At 41.1% G+C, this 18419-nt stretch overlaps 1 protein-coding gene across 1 annotated transcript in view; it reads left to right on the top strand.

Annotated features, from left to right (window-relative positions):
• The window catches only part of PKHD1 (PKHD1 ciliary IPT domain containing fibrocystin/polyductin), a 272553-nt gene that overhangs the window by 154176 nt on the left and 99958 nt on the right, over nucleotides 1–18419 (top strand). Inside the window, exons 48-50 of the mRNA XM_086623983.1 lie at nucleotides 362–557; nucleotides 8583–8648; nucleotides 10364–10483. Coding sequence (XP_086480109.1) covers nucleotides 362–557; nucleotides 8583–8648; nucleotides 10364–10483 — 382 coding nt within the window. The remainder of the gene's footprint in view (nucleotides 1–361; nucleotides 558–8582; nucleotides 8649–10363; nucleotides 10484–18419) is intronic.

Below are 18419 nucleotides of genomic sequence, written 5' to 3'. Positions count from 1 at the left end.
CTTGTCCCTGAAGCTCTCAGTAGTAACTTGGAGCAGGAAGATGATTTTGGACATCTTAGATGAAAGTTCAGTGTGATGCTTAAGAATCAACAAAATTCATACTACCTTAAGACATTCTGAAGTGTGGTTTTCAGAAGACATTGTTCCTCTGCACCTTTTAGAGATGATGAGGGCAGTTGATTTTGTCTGCCTTCACCATCACCTTCTATTTAATTTTACATCTCTCTTCCATGTTTCCAATACACATTTTGCAAAAGAATTTGTTGCCTGTGAGGGGCATTATCTTTATCCTTTTATACTGCACTCCATGGAGGTCTAGTCACAGACATAGGCATATTTATTTTGCTTCCCTCTTCTCTAGTATTCAGTGACGTTTAGCAACTTCATGACTGGGAGTTACTTGCTGCTGGAACACAAGGATCTTCCTGCCGATCCTGAGATTGTGGTGTCCTGTGGGACAAAGATTGGACAGCCGCTGAAATCGCTGCCTTCATACAGACATCATAGGAGCTGTGACTGGTATCTTGACAGCAGACTGAGGAAGCTAACCTATTTGGGTAAGTGCAGTACGACCCATTCAATGTACCTTTTTGTTCACGTATGGTGACGGAGCTGATGTCTTTCTAATTTAACCCCCCAAACGACATAAGGCCTTAGACACAAGGCCATCTTTCAAGGGCCTTTCAATAAGTGAGAGGTCCTTCAAAAAGATCAGTCAAATAGGTAAATGCATTCACATCAGGTCCATCTCTATCTGATCGATCTGATGCCTGATCTATCAACAAAAGGAATGCATCATAAATAGCAGGTGATGTGACATCAGTTGAATTTGAATTGGTGTTTTGGAGAGAGAGGAAAAGGCATTAAATTCCACTAATGATCTCTGTTGTCAGCTGGTCCCATATCACATGTATCATTAATAAATCATGTGCAATCTATCTAGGCTGAGCCCACTGAAGGCAATAGGATTACTGGGTGAGAATTCTTCCTCTAACTGTAAATTTTCAAATATGTCATAGACCTTTACATTTGACTATGTTGGCTTTGAATACTAGACAATGAAGTGTGGTGGTCATCTTAAGAAATTCAGATATTTACTGATATTTATTCAGGTTTCATTTATTCTTTTAAATTTGGGACATTTTCCACAATTCCCATTCTCAAGCAAATGATTTTATAAGAGTCTAAGTTCTATGTGTAAAAGCCAAGGTAATGATTGTTGCCATTATTAATAATAGTAGAATCAGGAATCACAAAAATATTCCAGTGCCTTTGAGAAGCATAGCTTCATGACTGCCACACAAAGAAACTAAAATTTAAAGATGCTGACTTACGTAGGAACAGAAAATTTTGTCAATGATCTAATCCGTTATTTTTAATGAATTTCTCTTGATTTGCACTGATGACATGTCATGTGGGATCTGTTTAGGACTGAGCAACTAGAACAATCAGTGGGACAGTGGAGAGGAAAACACATCTGGAATGAGGGCAGGCAGTCCACTGAGCTTCATCAGACAGCGATGAAAATCATCCAGTGTACATTTGAGGAGAAACGGGGAAGCCCATACTTTCAACTCAGTCTGTGGGTCACACCTGTTGCATTTGTCTCTGGTCCTGCAGCCAACTGGCATAGCACAGCTTGTGTCCATACAGCTTAATGTTTTATCTCTCAAAACAGTCTGGATGGCTTCAAATTAGGAAAGATCCCTGTCCTGTGCTAACTCCCGAACTGTAATGATCACCTTCGGCAGGAGTGCATTGATCTGGGACAAAGCCGTGCCAGGAACTTGGCCAGCAATATAGCCATGTAGATTATTGGGGTCTAGCTCTTAGTTCCATGTCCTGGCTCTGTTTAGATATGGTATAGATATAGATTGGCTAGTATAAATTTAGCTGTTGAGTCTAAGCCTCACCCAAGATCATGCCAAGGTATCTACTGAAAGAAGAAATACCTTTTTATTATTTCAGTTTACTAACAGTGTAAATTTGTTCTTTCAAATATAAAAGTCGACTGGTTTACAGTTTGCATATCCTGAATTGCGCTTTCATAAATAGGGCAGCATGGGAAAGCTCAGAAGACGACACCTATATCTTAGCCTCTTACTACTGTGGAAAACAGAGAAGATGATAGTCTTAGGAAGACTGAGACAAAGTGATCTGGCTGGCATATGTCAGTCTTGCATGACATATACTTTCTTGTCCTTCTCTTGCCTTCCTTTCATCTTGATTTTTATTATATGAAGAGCTTGTCGTCGTTTCTCATTTTAATACAGAGAGAAACAATCATCCAGAGTACATGAGGGGAAATTTATGAAAACACCTAACATGTATAATTCATGCTGTGAACATTTTCAGCAAGGACTTTTATAGCAGTGAGATCAATAATTCAGTGTCGGGTACCTAATATCCAATGCTGTTGGTAGGGTAAAAGTCTGAAACAAAGCGAGCAGATTCCTAGCCCTGGTGTGTCATTTAATCTCTCTCCTAATCTCCGCTGTGCAGGCTGAGAGGGTGAGGATAATTAGCCATCAGAGCAGACTCATGGCATGTGGTGGACTTTCCATCACTCAGGGTCCTGAGATGATGCGTGGCTGTCTTTTCAGAGAAATATGCTCCAGCTCTACAAGAAGCTATTAGAAACCTTATGAGGCGAGATTCACGCTCCTTAGGAGGTCAGAGAAGGCTGCCACAATAGTCCCTTCTGGCCTTAAAAACCCACCAGTTCACCCATCGACCCAGAGAGGACCACGCTTGAAGGTCTGGCCTTCAGAACGTGTTCCTGCCTAACTCTGCAATCTGGTTTGTTTTTTTTTTTAAAAATTTTATTTTTTATTTACATTTAACTATATGAAATAATTAGTCAACTAATTAATCCCGTTTACAAGCTTTGTCGGATTCTTCAGCTGTCAGTCATGCCCGAGCCCGGGGCCGGCATTGAGTCTCAGCTCCCTCCTTCATCTGACTTGGTCTCCATGGCTACAGGCTGCATCTGCTGACACCCCACTCTCTATTTACTGCTTAATTAAGAATTTCACGCTCAGCCCTTATCTGCTGCTAAGAACAAGAACACACTGTTAAGAAACTCCAAATTTAGGCTGCTGCACAAGGAAAGCCTTTCTTGTCGTCCTGACTGCGTGGAGCCTCTTTAACTACCCTCTTGGCAACTGCGCTGCCACCCTTCAATCAAAAATCATTAAATGGGGCAGAGATAATGAGCATGTAGCATATCAAAAGGAGGATGTTTGCTTGGGCTAAGGAGGAAAAGCTGTAAGGGCCTATAAGCAGCCGCCACTTCAAAGGGAGAAGGGGCTGATAAAGAGTCATTTGTTCCTGTTTGACTTATGTAAAAGGTCTGGTATGTCGGAGTCCCGTCTCACAGACGCGGGTCCCCCCTCTTGGTGCTCGTGTGTCAGCGGTGGGGCAGCTGGACCCAAACAGCATCAGCCCAAGCATATAATCACTTGACTCCGCACCGACAATGGGCACTTGTAGGGGGTGGCGGAGGGAGGGCTGGGGGACAATGGGAAGACAATTATTGCAGCTGCTCAGGAGGGTCATAATTCTTCCTGCAGAAAGTAGCCGGCTCTCGCAGGGCGGAGGGGAGAGCTCGGGCGTATTAGTCATCCTCCGACTTTTGGAAGCACTTGGCCGCGCCAGTGGGGTTTCGACAGCTGCTGGTGTACCGCCTCTTTCCAATAATTGTACATTCTGGCAGGGGTCAACTTACTTTTGACCCTCTGCCTTTGTGCCCGTCAAAAAGCCTTTTAGGGCAAACTGTGGGGAAGTGGCAGGGGTGCATTACATCCAAAATTAACGTCGGTAAATACGTATCAGATGCCAGCTCGCTCACAGGCAGGCTCCTGAATTCACACAGCCTTTTGCTCAGGCCTGCACGGGGGAGAAAAAGGGAGAAGGGGAGGGAAAACCCCATGACTGAGAAGATATTGTTATTCAAACGAAGCAGGCAGCTGAATGAAGCCACCTTGGCCAGCAGTTTGCATCGGGCTCCTGCTTTCTCCATCCGCCTTTCCATCCAAAATTGCCTGGCGTCATGCACGTGTTTGTTTATCTTTGGGGAGAAAAAAAGGTCTGTCTAACACAAAAGGCAAGAAAACATACCGTATGGAGGGGATTAAAGGAGTTAAGTTGCCCTGATGCTTTGCATACTTGCAGTTTTGTAAATGAGATCTGGTCACGGGACAATGCAGGGGACTATGAATGGGGATAAACAGTTGTAATGGAGAGTGTTCATGCATAGGGCTATCTATGCAATGATCCTGGTAACAAAGGTACTCATGACTACCTACTTACATGAAACGCTGTTAAGGAACCCATAAGTCACTTTGAAAATAATCTTTTCCGACAATTTTAAAGAAATTGGCATTGAAGGATGGAGAACTCCATGTCCCCGCTGGATGCTTGGAGAAAGGGAGGTGAAGAAGTTTGGGACATCCCATGCCAGTCGTTTCTACATCGCAGCTTTATTTGTCAGTCTTCATAGCATCATCCTGATTTTTGCTGGGGCACTCTGTGTCTTAAGAGAAGCATCCCTCAAAGGTCACTGATAGGCACTGAAATTGGTGCACGGCTCTCTGAAACACTGATGGGTTGTGGCTCAATCATGTCTCAGGAGATTGGTCCTACACAATATGATCATGCTGAATCAAAAAAAAAACCCAACAATTTATTGAAACAAGGGAGGTAGAAAGAAACGTCACACTGGGACATCTGGGATATTTTTAGGAGAAATATCCTTTGTAAATTACGATAATAACATTATGAGCTTTTTAAGTCTGTTACAAATATGAGCATATGGTGCCACAGCGTGGCACTGCTCCTTGGTTAAGGTCTCTGGGCAATTCTGGAATTGGCTAAAAAGCAGAGAAATGTTGTTTCCTTTTTGTTCACTTTTGAAATGTTTAAACCATTTTCTTTTGGAACAAAACAGAGTCTTGTCTTGCTCCATCTCCAGATTTCTTTTGTCTTTATTCTCAAATTGAAGTGCTTGACACAAACATTATTGAAAACATCACTGAAAGGATTATCAAACTTTTTATTTACCCCAAATACATTTTTCAGTAGACACAACTTTTATGGGGATGGGTCATCCTACTGACTTTGCTCAAGTTACTCGTGTGAGTTGTTAAGAGGGCCTGAGGTCCAGCCTCATAGTACTGCTGTGTCAGAAGCAGGTTTACAGTTTCCATAGTCCTTAAATAAAATAATTTGATTACACTTATTGTCTTTTCTAAATTCCTAAAGAATGATCTCACTTCCATTACACCCTGTGGGTTTCTGTAATTGCTTTGTACAGGAGAAAAAACAGGCCCTTAAGAATGTTTGTTTCTAATATTAAAATACAGAAAAAAGTAAACAAAGATATTTTCTGCAGCCTTATTGCTCAGGGGTAAAGGAGAATCCTAGGTGAAAGACCTAGAGAATGGAGTTAATTTGTTTGAGAGGACTGGCTGTACAGGCATGAGTCTTTTCTTCCAGCTAAATAAAACTCACCCTATATCAGTTTTTTCAGAAGATCTGTTGACCAGATGTGGACTGCTCAGTGGCCTCTGTGTAATGAAATGTCGGTTCTTAGCAAAGAGGTGCCCTTTGTAATGGACACAAAGAGGAAAATCAACCTTCTTCTGGTGGGTGAGTGCCTGTCCTTCTGGCATGGCAGCAGAGAGACCAGAGAATGTAGCAGCTGGAGAAATAAGATGATGAAATGTCCTTATAATCCTGTCAGGGATGGTGTTTGAGTATGTGATCTCTGCAGGAGGAATTTCATGCCTTTGTCTCTGTCTCTGCAAATATTAATCTGCTGTAAGCAAGAATCTTACCACCCCACCCCACCCTGCCATCTCTTCTCCTTACTGCAGTGTTCCTATGATACCATATTTCTGGGTACTTCTTATAACTGTCCCTGGTGGAGGATAACAAAACATCCTATCCCAGGTTCTCCAGTTTCTAGAGGTGTATCTCACTGTGTTGTTGATTGTGCTGTCTAAAAGTTTTGATTTCCCTGTGATGTATGTTAGCCCAATTGATGTTAAATAGCATAGACTTGCTTGTTATTTGTAAGTCAGGCTATTGGATCCATTTATCCTAGTTTCAGCCCTTCCTAATATCCACAGGCAAAATTCCCTGTCACTGCAAAGCTGATAAAAGACTAAGTTGCTCCTCCTTCATGTTCACTCAAGGAGCTCTAAACCAGAAGAAAGTTACCAGGAGTATCGTCAAGAAGGCCTATATTTATGAGTCACAGCCCAAACATCCAGGAAGAGCTGTAATAAGACAGAAAATTGATGACCCTTATAAAGGTTTTATACAACTAAACCCTGGAGCCTTATAACTACATTTTGTGAAGAGTCACCTTAATTCAATGTTTACTAATAACATCCTTCGTCTGTATTGCCTGTATCTCTTCCTGTCCCATACAGAAACAATGATAACATACTCGGCAGCAAAACGAAACAACCAGAAGGATTATGTCACTATAGTCTTGATTATTCCCAAGGCCTGTCTCTCTCCTGTTTTGATCAGTTTTTAGGAGCGTTTGTGGGAAATGGCAACAAAATACTACTGATTCACAACCGTTGCACTTTACACCCCATTGACGTAAATAATTGTGCGAGTTGCAGGGCTGTGGAAAACTCAACCTCCCTCTTCTGAACTCACGTGGAGGGTGTAAGTGACTTACAATGGTTTGAATTGTCATGTTCTGTGGTTGGATGACACTTCAAATATGAGAAACTTTTCTCCTTGCCCTGACACAGGACATGACTGTACTGAGTTAAGTCTTAACAGTTCCTTTCTTAGCTGTGTAAGGGGATTGAACCCCTTTATGAGGTCTATATAGCATATCGATCAAGTTTTATGTCCCCTCAGGATTTGATGAGAACAGCTTTCCTCTGAACAATACAAGCATCCTTAAATAGATGATTGCACTGTAGTGCCTGCAAAATTAAGCAAAAAACCCCAATGAACCTGACAAACGTGTCTATCAAAAAAAGGATAGTATCAGGTCTTGGTTCTCACGCTTTTCTTAAGACTGGTGTAACACCTTTGACTCCAGATTGGCCTGCTATAAGTGAGAAGAGTGGGAAGGCCACCGTAGCCATAAAAGTACCTGTAGAAGAGAATTGTCTAAAAGCCACATGAACTCTGTGTCAAAGACTTTAAATTAGCATCTTCACGTCATTCTTTCTCCTCAAAGGTTCACCTTGTGGCCACCCAAAGACGTGATGCTGTTCAGTTTGAGCTCGATGTGATGATTTGGGGCAGATTGACTTGACTGATATGTGGATCAGATCACACGTACCGTGGGGAGAGAAGGTGTCACTGAAGAACAGGGCTTAGGCACCTGATTACTAATTAATCAGATATGAGAAAAACCTCATGGAATCAGTTTCTATTTAATTATGGAAGCCTCATTTGGCATAGGAGCATATGCTGCTAACTCAATCGAGTGCTTTCAACTGACATCAAATAGTAATTATCAGAAAGAATCAAGTTTTTTGATTATTCATACTAATTTATTGAACACTTAAAATTAATGAACCTCAGTTATTTTAAATTTGCTCAGTTGCACTGGGAGAAAAGGAGGGAGGTAGGGAAGGACAGTTCTCACAATTTAAAAGTACAGAGACTTGTTTAAAGATAAAATAAGTAAATTACAATATGGCATGAAATCCCATCGGTGGGTTGATACACGCATAGGAAAGTTCCTGGCGTGTTCTGGAACTGAGGAAAGTTCTGACAATGGCTTCATTTATACAATTCTTCTACCACCAAAAAAATCTTCTGATGGCATTTTAGGGTCACCATAAGGGGTTGGGCAGTGGACAGGAGATTTGTGTTTGTCAGAATGTTTCTATTTTAACCTATGGTTGTTCCAGTCTGGTGACTGAAAGGAAGTGCCTTTGTATGCCACTGGAGATGGAGAGGAGGTAGCCTTTGAGCTGGATCTGAAGCAGTTTTCTTTTGCTCCTCTTAGTTCAATTTGCATTATCCTGGCCCTTCTCCTGCTGACAATATACTGGCACAAAGGTTACAACTGTGATAATTGCTTCTGACCTCTTTTCACAGTAGAGAACACAGGGTCCCTGTCTTCAGTCTATAAAGTCTGACTAATTAAAGCATTTCTTTCAGATACCAGATTTGGGGGGAAAAAAAAATCAAAACCAAACTACAAAACAAAAGCTCTAATTCGCTGTTTGAGCCAGTTAATACATTATGCATTCAATGGTGTGATATTGCTTGTGTTAGGGGAACTGCTGTGGATTTATAGAGGGATAAATGAGATTCATGTTCCAGCCTAGAATTTCTGATTGTTGAATGTTTTCTTTTAGCTGTTTCTAATGAGTTGTCTTGAGACCCTCTGTATCTGTAAATTAAAATGTTTGTTTAATCCTTTCTTAAAGTACAAAAAAGATAAAAATGCTTAGAAAATATGTATTATAGTTCTTTGTTAGAAATGTAAAATATTTTCAGAACATCATATGTAGCAATTGATTTATTATGATTTTTTGCTGTTGTTCATTTGTAAGGCCTTGCTGTAACTTCCTATGATTCTCTATGTTCAGTTACAGGAGCTGACTTAATTCAGGTCACACTGAAAGAGAAGGAAAGAGTGGCTTTACCTACTCCAGGTGCGTGACAGTCTGCGTCTGAAAGGCTTGGTCTGGGAGTCATACCATTTCTTTTCTACTACGTTTTCAGAAATAAATTACTATTTTTCACTTCAACATTTTGTACATCTATCAACCCAACAGAGGTTCTTGGCATTCATCTAAGTATTTAATTGAAACATATCTATCATTTCTGATAATAGATGTGTTATTCCACAGCATTCCATCCATAGATGTGTTATTCCAAAGACTATAAACTTTTGCTAAGAAATACCATAGCGGATCAGAAAGGTTATGGAGAATGTAAGACTAATGTCTATTTTAGTGCTCCATCGTGATCTGAGTGTAATAGTATGACATTACTCCACAGTTGCATGTCGAGTCAGACGGAAAAATGCACCAGAGACAACGGAGACCTCCAAAGTTTGGTCTTAGTTTCTTAGCTGCCTTGTTGCATATTATCAACAGTAATCATTTATGTGGCAACAGGATTTAGAGACCTTTTTGCAGAATGTTTCCCCCTGAGCAAACAAGTAATGGAAAGACAGACTCAGCCTTAAGGAGCTTCACCTGGATTTAATTTCTGTGCTGGCAATGGAGGGTTTGTCTACTCCACTATGTTACTGAGCTGAGTCTAGCCCCTCCACGCTTAGGCATGAGCTTGCCCCTGCGTTTTCAATATCCAGTGAAGCTCTTCTCAAGAAAAAAAAACAAGCCAGAATTTCCTTGACATTGGTAGGGCAGAGGTAGGTGCTTGTAGAGGCCTCCAGAGGGAGGCCCTGCCTGCGTTAGTTTAGAGCTTACTAAACTCAGTGCAGAGGATTTCCCCCTGAAGGCTTTCTTTCTTCTCTTGGTGGCAGAACAAACTTAGGCAATTAATTTATGAAGACTGGCTCATTAGCTGTCTAAAATACAAGTCCAAGTTAAGCACCTACATTTTGTGAACTTAATTTGTCCCAACGTTTTCCTGATGTTAAGGCTCAGAAGTTTCCTTTTGAAGTGAGCTGAAAAATAAATCTTTGAGGAATGAGCAGGAGTTGCCATATGTCTCAGTCAAGGTGGTTTTCCAAGACAGGTCTTTGTTACCCCATGCAAGAGGAAGACTCCTGCTTTTCTGAGGGCTAACAAGCTAGTGAGAGTTGGTCACTCGTTTTTTAAAATCTTTCATACTTTGGGAAAGTATGGAAATTCCCACACTCTGGGAATTCAATCTGCTTTCTAGAGCACAAGGGGAGAAAAAATGCATGAGAAGAGTTGGCACTTTCTGGTAGGGTTAGTTACCATTTTCATCATCTAGTTTTACCATCAAGCACAGGTGATTGGCTTTTATTCTCATTTGTTCGTCTTAATTTTGTGTTCAAAGTGCTCAGAGCTTTGGATGGCATAAATCAAAATAATGAAGCAGTTGCTTGTGAAGCATATTCACAAGGCGTAACATAAGCTAAGCATGACAAACCTCAAGATTTGCTTTGCTTTTGATGGATCCCAGAGAATTTGAATCTGTTTTTTTCAGTTATCTCCCTACCCTTTAACTCTGAAAACATGGTCCTGGGAGAGATCTTTTTTCCCATCAGGCAGTTTCCTTTAAGCATGGAAGATAACAAAGAGCAGTTAGTGTTGCTTCATCAGTGACAAAAGGAGGATGTTAATGCCACAGATGCTTGACTATCAAAGAAATGGTAATTCTCCCAGCTGCTGAAAATGATAATTCTATCTTTGTATTTCCTGTTTTGTAGTTCCTTCTGACTCTGTCTTGAAATGGTCACACCCAGAGACATGGAATGATGTGGAAAAAGGCTGGGGTGGATCCAACTGCAGCATCCCAGGCCCTGGGGAAGACGTAATCATCTTACCTAGTAAGGAAGGATGGAAAGGTGTTTGAGTTCTATAGGGGTGCTGGGGTCTGTCTACGCTGGAATACCTATTTGTGTTGCGATGGGGGTTCCTTGGCACTAGTGTCCATTCTAGTGTGTGCAGGACAGCATATTTGTTCCTCACCACATCGAAAGCTTGACTACAGTACAAAAGTGTAATTTTTGGAAGAGAATAATCATTCTTTTCCACTTACAAATGCACACAAACGCACACACACTTATTTACTCATACTGATATTCAAGCTTAATTGTATACAGGAACTTTATTTCCAGAGCAGAGAATTTGCAAGACTCAAAATCACAGGTCACAAAGAGCTCATCTCTTGACTCACCTCTTTGCGTTTTGTGCAGGAAGCATATTTAACATTTCCACAATTATATCACCTTCCATTTTATTTTCCTTTTCAATTCTCACTACCAGTAATAATCTCTCAAGCCATTTGCCATGGATGCCTCCTAGATGTTTTAGCCTATACATGTATTTCAACCTCAGACTTTGGGTTATATTTAAGTTACAGCTAAGTTTACAAGCTAGCAAAAGTATCAGGCAGCTTGCCAGAAAATCTGGAGGAGAAAAGCTGTGATAACCATTTTACCTGGTAGCTGACCGTGATTGGGAAATGGGACTAGATGATCTCCTGAGGTCCCTTCCAGATGTAATTATTGTTATGATCTTATGAATACAGTGTGGTATGTTTCTGAAATACTCTGGGACCTGATTCTGACTTCTCCTCATTTGTTTGAAACCAGGTAAGTCTCTCTGCCTAACAGCTCCGCTTCTGGATATGGGGATAACACTGCTCCATGTCTCTTCCTCTTCCACCCACTTTTGGCTTATGAAGTCTTTGTTAAAGGAAGTTTCTATTGCTTTGTGTTGGCATTTGGTCATGAAGGCTCAGTCATGGATAGGAGTTCTCTGTCCTGTGTCATTAAAAGTAATATTTCAGGTTAAATTAGGAATTATATTCAACCTTCAATGAGTATTTAGTTTAATCTTCATTTTTTTTACAAATGCTAAAAAACCTCAACGTTGTTTGAAATAATACTTTTTCTTCTCTTTTTTGGGGAACTTACATTAAACTGAATATTAGCTAATTACCATTTTCTGATTAGGCCCCTATTTCGTATCCAACAAGCACAATTTGCTTTTTTCAGTTCTGTCATCTCATTAGCTATAATGCATAAATGGGGTAAGTTCAGAGGCCAGAGAAGGCACAGAAATTCCCTCCAGGGGTTTGCTGATCTCCTGTAGGTCCTGTGTCCTGTAAGCATCTAAAGTAACAGTAAACATATATGTTTAGGCATCTTAACTTGTTCCTTGTCATTACAGTTAGTAGAAACGGAAGAGTTACTGAGCTGACCAAATGTGGGTATCTAGAGTGAACTGAGTTGTTCTTTAGGATAGACTGGTGGTATTAGGTAGAGCTCCAGGGCTCAAGTCACTTGCTTATAGGAAGGTATCTAGTATTGTTTGAAGCATTCCAGAAACATCTTACGTAGCCAGGTGAAACCCTAGGTTGTCACAGGTGCCCCCTATGTCATGTCTGCCAGTCCTGTGTGAGGTCTCAAATACCCAAGGGCATTTTGGATAGTACTAAAGGCCTAAATGAATTTACTATGGTGGGAGATTAGACACCTAGCTCCCATCAGGCAGCTCAGTTCAGGTGCCATAAATTGAGGCCTGAACCTCATTTCTCCAGAGCATGTTTGAGAGCACCTGAGATATGAGCCTAGCTTGCAGTTAATGTATGTCCTCTGAACCACACTGTGAAGGTCTACATCTATTTCCCTTGGTGATATAAGCAACACTAACATCCATTCCTGTGGGAAGCTGTACCAGAACAAGGCATTGACTCCCAGTTTCCCAAGTTCAAGTTCAGCACCCAAAACACTGGACTTGCTTTCCTCTTCCAACAGCATTAGTCCAGCTGTGCCACTGGTACTTAGTATTGAACATGTGTCAGCTTTCCATTCGGAAACACAGAAAGTGCCCTTTCTGTCCTATACTCCCTGTTTCCAGCTCCACTCTCACCTCTGTTATATCTGACTCCTTGTCCAGGCATTAAACAGTGAGACATTTCTCAGGTGCTTTGCTCTCTTTTGGATCCTCTTGCCGTGGTTGGATTTCGCACACCATTGCGTATTTTGTCCTTCACAGCTCTTTGAGAACAAGGCTAGAGACAACACCAGATCATCTGTTTCAGCTTCTTGTGTATCACGTTATAACCAGCTCACCAGTATCAGCCCATGATTGTCAAAAGACCAGATCATTTCAGTCTTCAAAATCATGTGTCAGATGCAGATGTGAAGAGACACAAGGGTGCCACTGGTAGCTGAGGCCTCTGCACTCACAGTGAGTTAATTATGTAGAGTGTGATCAGATGGTCACAAGAGGTAAATCACAATTTACACAGAAGCAGAAGGTAAAAACTAAAAAAAAAAAAAAAGGTTAAAAAAAAAAGGTTTGGGTAAGGATTTGGCGTTCTGTTGTTTAAATTAGAGTAAGAGAGCGGGAGCTGGATGCTGAGATTGTGACAGTCATAGAATCATAGAATCATAGAATGGTTAGGGCTGGAAGGGACCTTCAAAGGTCATCTAGTCCAACCCCCCTGCAAGGAACAGGGACATCTCCAACTAGATCAGGTTGCTCAGGGCCTCGTCCAACCTGGCCTTGAACGTCTCCAGGGATGGAGCATCCACCACCTCTCTGGGCAACCTGTTCCAGTGTTCTACAACTCTCATGGTAAAAAATTTTTTCCTAATATCCAATCTGAATCTACCTCCCTCAAAGTCCTTTGGTGCATTGCAAACTCACCTATGAACAAAACTCTTCTGTGCTTCCTGCAAAGGTAAGCATAATCCTTTCAATAAAATAACTCATTCTAGCTGCCACATGAGATATTGATGAGATATAAAATGAGATATTGTGCCTTTGTCACATACTACAAGGCCCTTCATGACTAAGCTGTGCCTGAAGCATTGCACATTGCTGCCCACAACCCAGCCCAACGGATCTGGTTCTAGCACTGGAAACAACGCCGTTGCATCAGCGTGCTGCTATACCAGAACTAATTAGCTCTCCTGAGAGGCAAAGCTCATTAGCTCGGGCCTGGCGCTGTGCAGCATGACCGCAAACTCTTCGAGGTCAGAATTAATGTATCCTGAATTTAGAGCAGTGATGGTTTGGTCAGTTTAACTGGGGAATGTCTGCACTGTGCTGAAGGATGTGGTATAGAGATTCTCTCTAGCATACTGGTGTCTCCTGGTTGGGAGGTAGCAGGATAAAGGTTGGACTATTAGACATGATCTGTGTTTTACCGTGGACAGGAATGTTTTCTGTCTATGAGGAATTGAGGGTCTGGGACAATAAAGGTTGCCCAAAACGAGAACATAAGATGTTGCCTGAGCAGGATGAGACCCTGGGATTTCCCAGTTCTGAATCACCATGTTCGACTTCTTAGAGCAGGGTGCTCCACAGTGTACAACAAAACTTCAGAGTGCTCCTCTTCGGAGGAGCTTTACTGAACAGCAAAACCACAACAAAATACTCACTGGATGAAAAGGAAAGAGACAAATGATGAATGAAAATGCACTGCTTGCTAGGACCAGTGGAGAGCCGTACTCTGTGACTGTCTTCTTTCTATCAGCAATAAAATTCTTAGTTCCTATCACTCGAGAAGATATGTGTGTTTAGTTGGTGAGCAGAAATTATTGTCCTCTGCAGCGACTTTCTGGAATTATCCTTCAATTTTAGCTCAAGAACATGAACACAAACATGAACACAAACTGTCTATCACCCAACCAATTTTGAGAGAGAACTACCCTATTTCTTGCCTGCCTTTTCTGATCACCCTCCCTCTACTTTCTTTTTACTCTGAATCTTCATTCTTGCTGGCTTGGAGGTGTTAAAACACTTACTGACAGTGAAAGTCAACAGAGTGTAGGGTCTTAAATTGGAGTCATAGTCATCATTGATGTGATAAGGGTGCTGGATGTGTTGTTCAAATGAAGGCACCTAAAATCTAAAATCTAAATAAGCAAGATGAATTTTCAGTCCATTTGTCATACCTTGCTTTGCTGTCACAAACGTGTATATGAGTTTTCAGTTGCAAGAAAGTCAACCCCTTTCTTGGGTCCAAAATCTAAAATGAAATCATTGGTTTTCAAATTTATGTTTAATTGTGGCATTTTATGGATATTTCCCTTCCCATTTCCACCAGCTTGTGCATATCCTGCTAAACTCAGAATGACTCCAGATGGCTACAGAAAAGTGAGTTTGTTCTTATGAGAACAAACATTCTGCAAACCACCTAGACTTTGTTCTGCTGTACACACCAAAATAAGTTTTTGCGATTCACTCCTGGCTAGATGCATCTGGGTCTCACTCTCCACTATCTTTTAGTTACTTATCATTCTCTTCTGGGAGCCATCCATAATGATTTGCAGGTTGAAAGCCAAGCCATGGGCTACTCCTTGTATGGTGCGCATTGCTGGTAAGTCCTTTCAGCCCCCAAAGAACGGGTTTAGAGTCTATAAGAACAAATAACAGATATTTAGTGCTTATTTATAGTGTGAAGAAATGCAGGAGAAGACTTTGGTCCAGGTCTGACACTGTGTTGAAATATCTGAATGAACACAAATTCCTAGAGTTCACTGAAGAGCTGCGGCACTGCCTACACTTAGCTAATAAAGGCTTCTATCTGCTTATTTAACAAAATAAGCAAAATTTTATTACTAGGGCTGCCTCATGGGCTGGACTCAGGAAAGTTTGAAAAGGTAGAAAACAATTCTATTAGCAAAGTGTTTGTATTAAAAGCCAGATTTTTGTGCTGCTGCTTGGTGTCTGCTTGACATCTAGAGGGTGCTTTTTGGACAGCTTGGAAATTGGAGTTGTGTACTAAGTTATACCATTTTTTGCCCTGTTTTGAAAACATGGCTGAGACTTCAGGAGTTCGTAGACCTCTTTGGACAAGGATAAATTTCACTTGCAACAGAGGTGGGTCCCTCATGTTAAAGTGACTTTTAGCATTGGTGTGTTGCAAGTGCTCTCAGTATCTGGCTCCCTGATGGATATATAAGTCTTTTCCAGCCCCAGCTGGAAATCTTTAGCTCAGGCTGCAACAAGTTGTGCTTTTATCTCTGGAGGTTTGTCCTCCAGAGCGGCAGTCATCCCACAAGGACCTCTCACAAGCATCAGACTTCAGACTTTGCACCACCTTGAAAAACAAGCCGGATGAGTTTAGTCATGCCGTTCTGGTGGCCAGCATGGCATTAACTTCTCAAGCCCTCGGATTTTCAGGGCTTTGGTTTATGGTTCTCAGGGTGACACGCTCCTGACGCAGCACGCTCTGGGTGAAAGGAGAACATGTTATAATTCTGGGCAACGGAATGCTGTTTTGAAGGGTATTGATATGATATCATGTAGCCTCTGGCAATTTCTCTCTTTTTTTTTTCTTTCTTTTTTTTTTTTTTTCTGTGGTGGAATTCACTCTGTTATTCATTTTCAGATTTTGATTTTCTTTGAACTTTTTCTGTTTGAAGAGATGAATGCTGGAGTACTGTATCTCATATAATAGCTCTTCTGTTGTGCCTGATTTCCATTCAATGGCATGCTATGGTGTTTTATATAGCGATGCAGTTGATCAAAGGTATTTTGTGTCATTGCTGGAGTCATTAGCAACTTCTCAGCATTGTACATCTGAACATTAAGACCGTAGCATACCTGTGAGCTTTTGTCTGAAGAAACTGTATGTATAATGAAATGTAGTCCTATTTTCAGGCTCAAACTATGGTTTACTGAAAGTGGTTGCTTGCTATTATATGAACATCTTTATAGGAGAAAAAAAACTCTGGTGTGTTTTCTTCTAAAGGTAAACCCCTTGATTTCAATGACCTAAAATGTATGATTTTAACCCCTTAGGTATCATCTCCCTCTACTACATAAATAAGTGTATTCCGTAAGGACCGTGTAAGGAAGTCTCTTTTAAATCTGTTTGCTTTTCTTTTCCAATGTGGAAGGGCATTTTTTTCTCAAAGGAGTGTTCTGTTTTTTCTATAGACCAACATTTCACCCTCCGAGGGCTTCACGCCCCAAGCATCACACCCCAAAGTGCTGTTCTTTTAACTGAGGAAAGCACAGGTTTGCAGAGATATCTCTGAATGGGGGAATTTCTCACTCCTGAGTTTCAAGGCTCGCATACGTGATGCTACAGTTACAGGGCAGTCAGCATTTCCTTTATAAAACCTTCTTTAGAAAGATGTGCAACTCAGCAAAAATATCTGTTTTAGACTGAAACTTGACATATAAACACTATGCCTAGGAGCGCTTCTTCTTTTCCGTGTAAAAATGTTTCAGTCTGTGTTTGATGAATATACTTATGGCCTTTGTCAACTGCAGCTTTTTGCCACATTTTTGAGCTGTGATTTCACAAACTAGATTCCCCTTCTGTCTGAGAGATATCATTTTAACAACATCTTCCCTCTTATTCTCTTCTCTCTGCTTCATATCTTCACATACTGTGTCTTCACTTCTCAGCTCTGGAGGGCATAGAACTATACCTGTCCAGTAAAGAGATTATATACAGGAGTTTCTTCATGCCAGTAAAAATGTATCAAGTACAAACAGTATGAGATTTAGAGAAAAAAAAAGAAAAGATTGCGCTTGCTCTATAGGAATTTATTACATCTGAATGCTGTGAGAATTTTGCGTACTTGAAAGATGCTTCAGCCCAAGGATGCAGGGAATATCTTTTGAGATGGGGTTTTCAGAGTGACCAGGGGTTGCTACAGTACTTGACAAAATCCTTCAGAACAGAGGACCTGGGCTTTCAGGGTGTCCCTTGCTGATGTCCAGAGAGAAAGAAGAAAAAAAGTGGATAAGGAAGAAGTGGGATGATTAAGTTACAGGGATAGTGTAGGAACATGTATGTAGAAGAGAAGAACAAATCTACAAGCAGAACCAGGACCTCGGACCGTGCAGAAGTGTTCTCTCCCTTGAAACTGTGAAACTTCAGGGCTGCAAAACTAAAGAGTCAAAAACTGGGAAATGCTATGATTAAGGACAGCCTACTCATATTTTTTTTTCAGTCCGCTTCTGAGTGTACTTTGTGTAGATTTTGGTCAAAACAGGGCTTGGAAAAATTCTTAAACCTTTGTGCTAAATGACTTGAGTCAGCCCCTAATTACATGTTTTGAGGAAAGGACTTTCACTGTCCTACCTATTACGTAGTTGTTTGTGTCTTCATCCAAAGCAATTGCTAATGACTATAGGCAGAAGCAAAACTGTGAAGCAGCTGATCCACTTCCTGAGACACTACATGGCTCTTTCTATGTTCCACACCAAAACTGTTTCAAGTGGACCATTCTCACCACTCTGTCAAAATCCATTGGAAAATATGTGTATTCCTTATTTTCTCCTGTTTCGTATATCTCTGCCTTGCAATAAATACATATGAGATCTACAAAAGACACAGCAAATCTCTGGGCAGAATTTGGCAGTTGCCATTATGTTGAATATTCTTATTTTCCGCAAGCTGTTTTATGAAAGTCACAATTAGATCATCTCATTGAACCCTTTGTTAAGGAAATACCTTGCTTTTCCTTCTTCCAGGGGAACCCACTGACTCAGAGATGCACCATACCAGGAGACTGTTACTCTTGTCAGTAAGAAAAGGAGCTGGAAACCACAATTTAAGGACCTGAGCTGGTTTCCAGTGCAATCAACTGAAAAGCTCTCAGTGACACCAAAGAGCATTATATGGGCCCTGAGGGTGGAATTCACCTCTGTGCAGTGGGCTACTTCTAAGTGATGCACCATTTAAGTCTGTCCTCATGTCCTACTTGGAAAGCTTGTGTTTAAAAGGTTCACAGGTTGCAGACTTGCAGCTTTAGGAGGCAGTGGTGATGTTGTCATGCTCAA

The sequence above is a fragment of the Tauraco erythrolophus genome, chromosome 2, assembly GCF_009769465.1.
Source record: "Tauraco erythrolophus isolate bTauEry1 chromosome 2, bTauEry1.pri, whole genome shotgun sequence".
Taxonomy (NCBI): Eukaryota; Metazoa; Chordata; class Aves; order Musophagiformes; family Musophagidae; genus Tauraco; species Tauraco erythrolophus.
The sequence above is the reverse complement of the archived record's forward strand: the minus strand, read 5'-3'. Positions and strand labels throughout refer to the sequence as shown.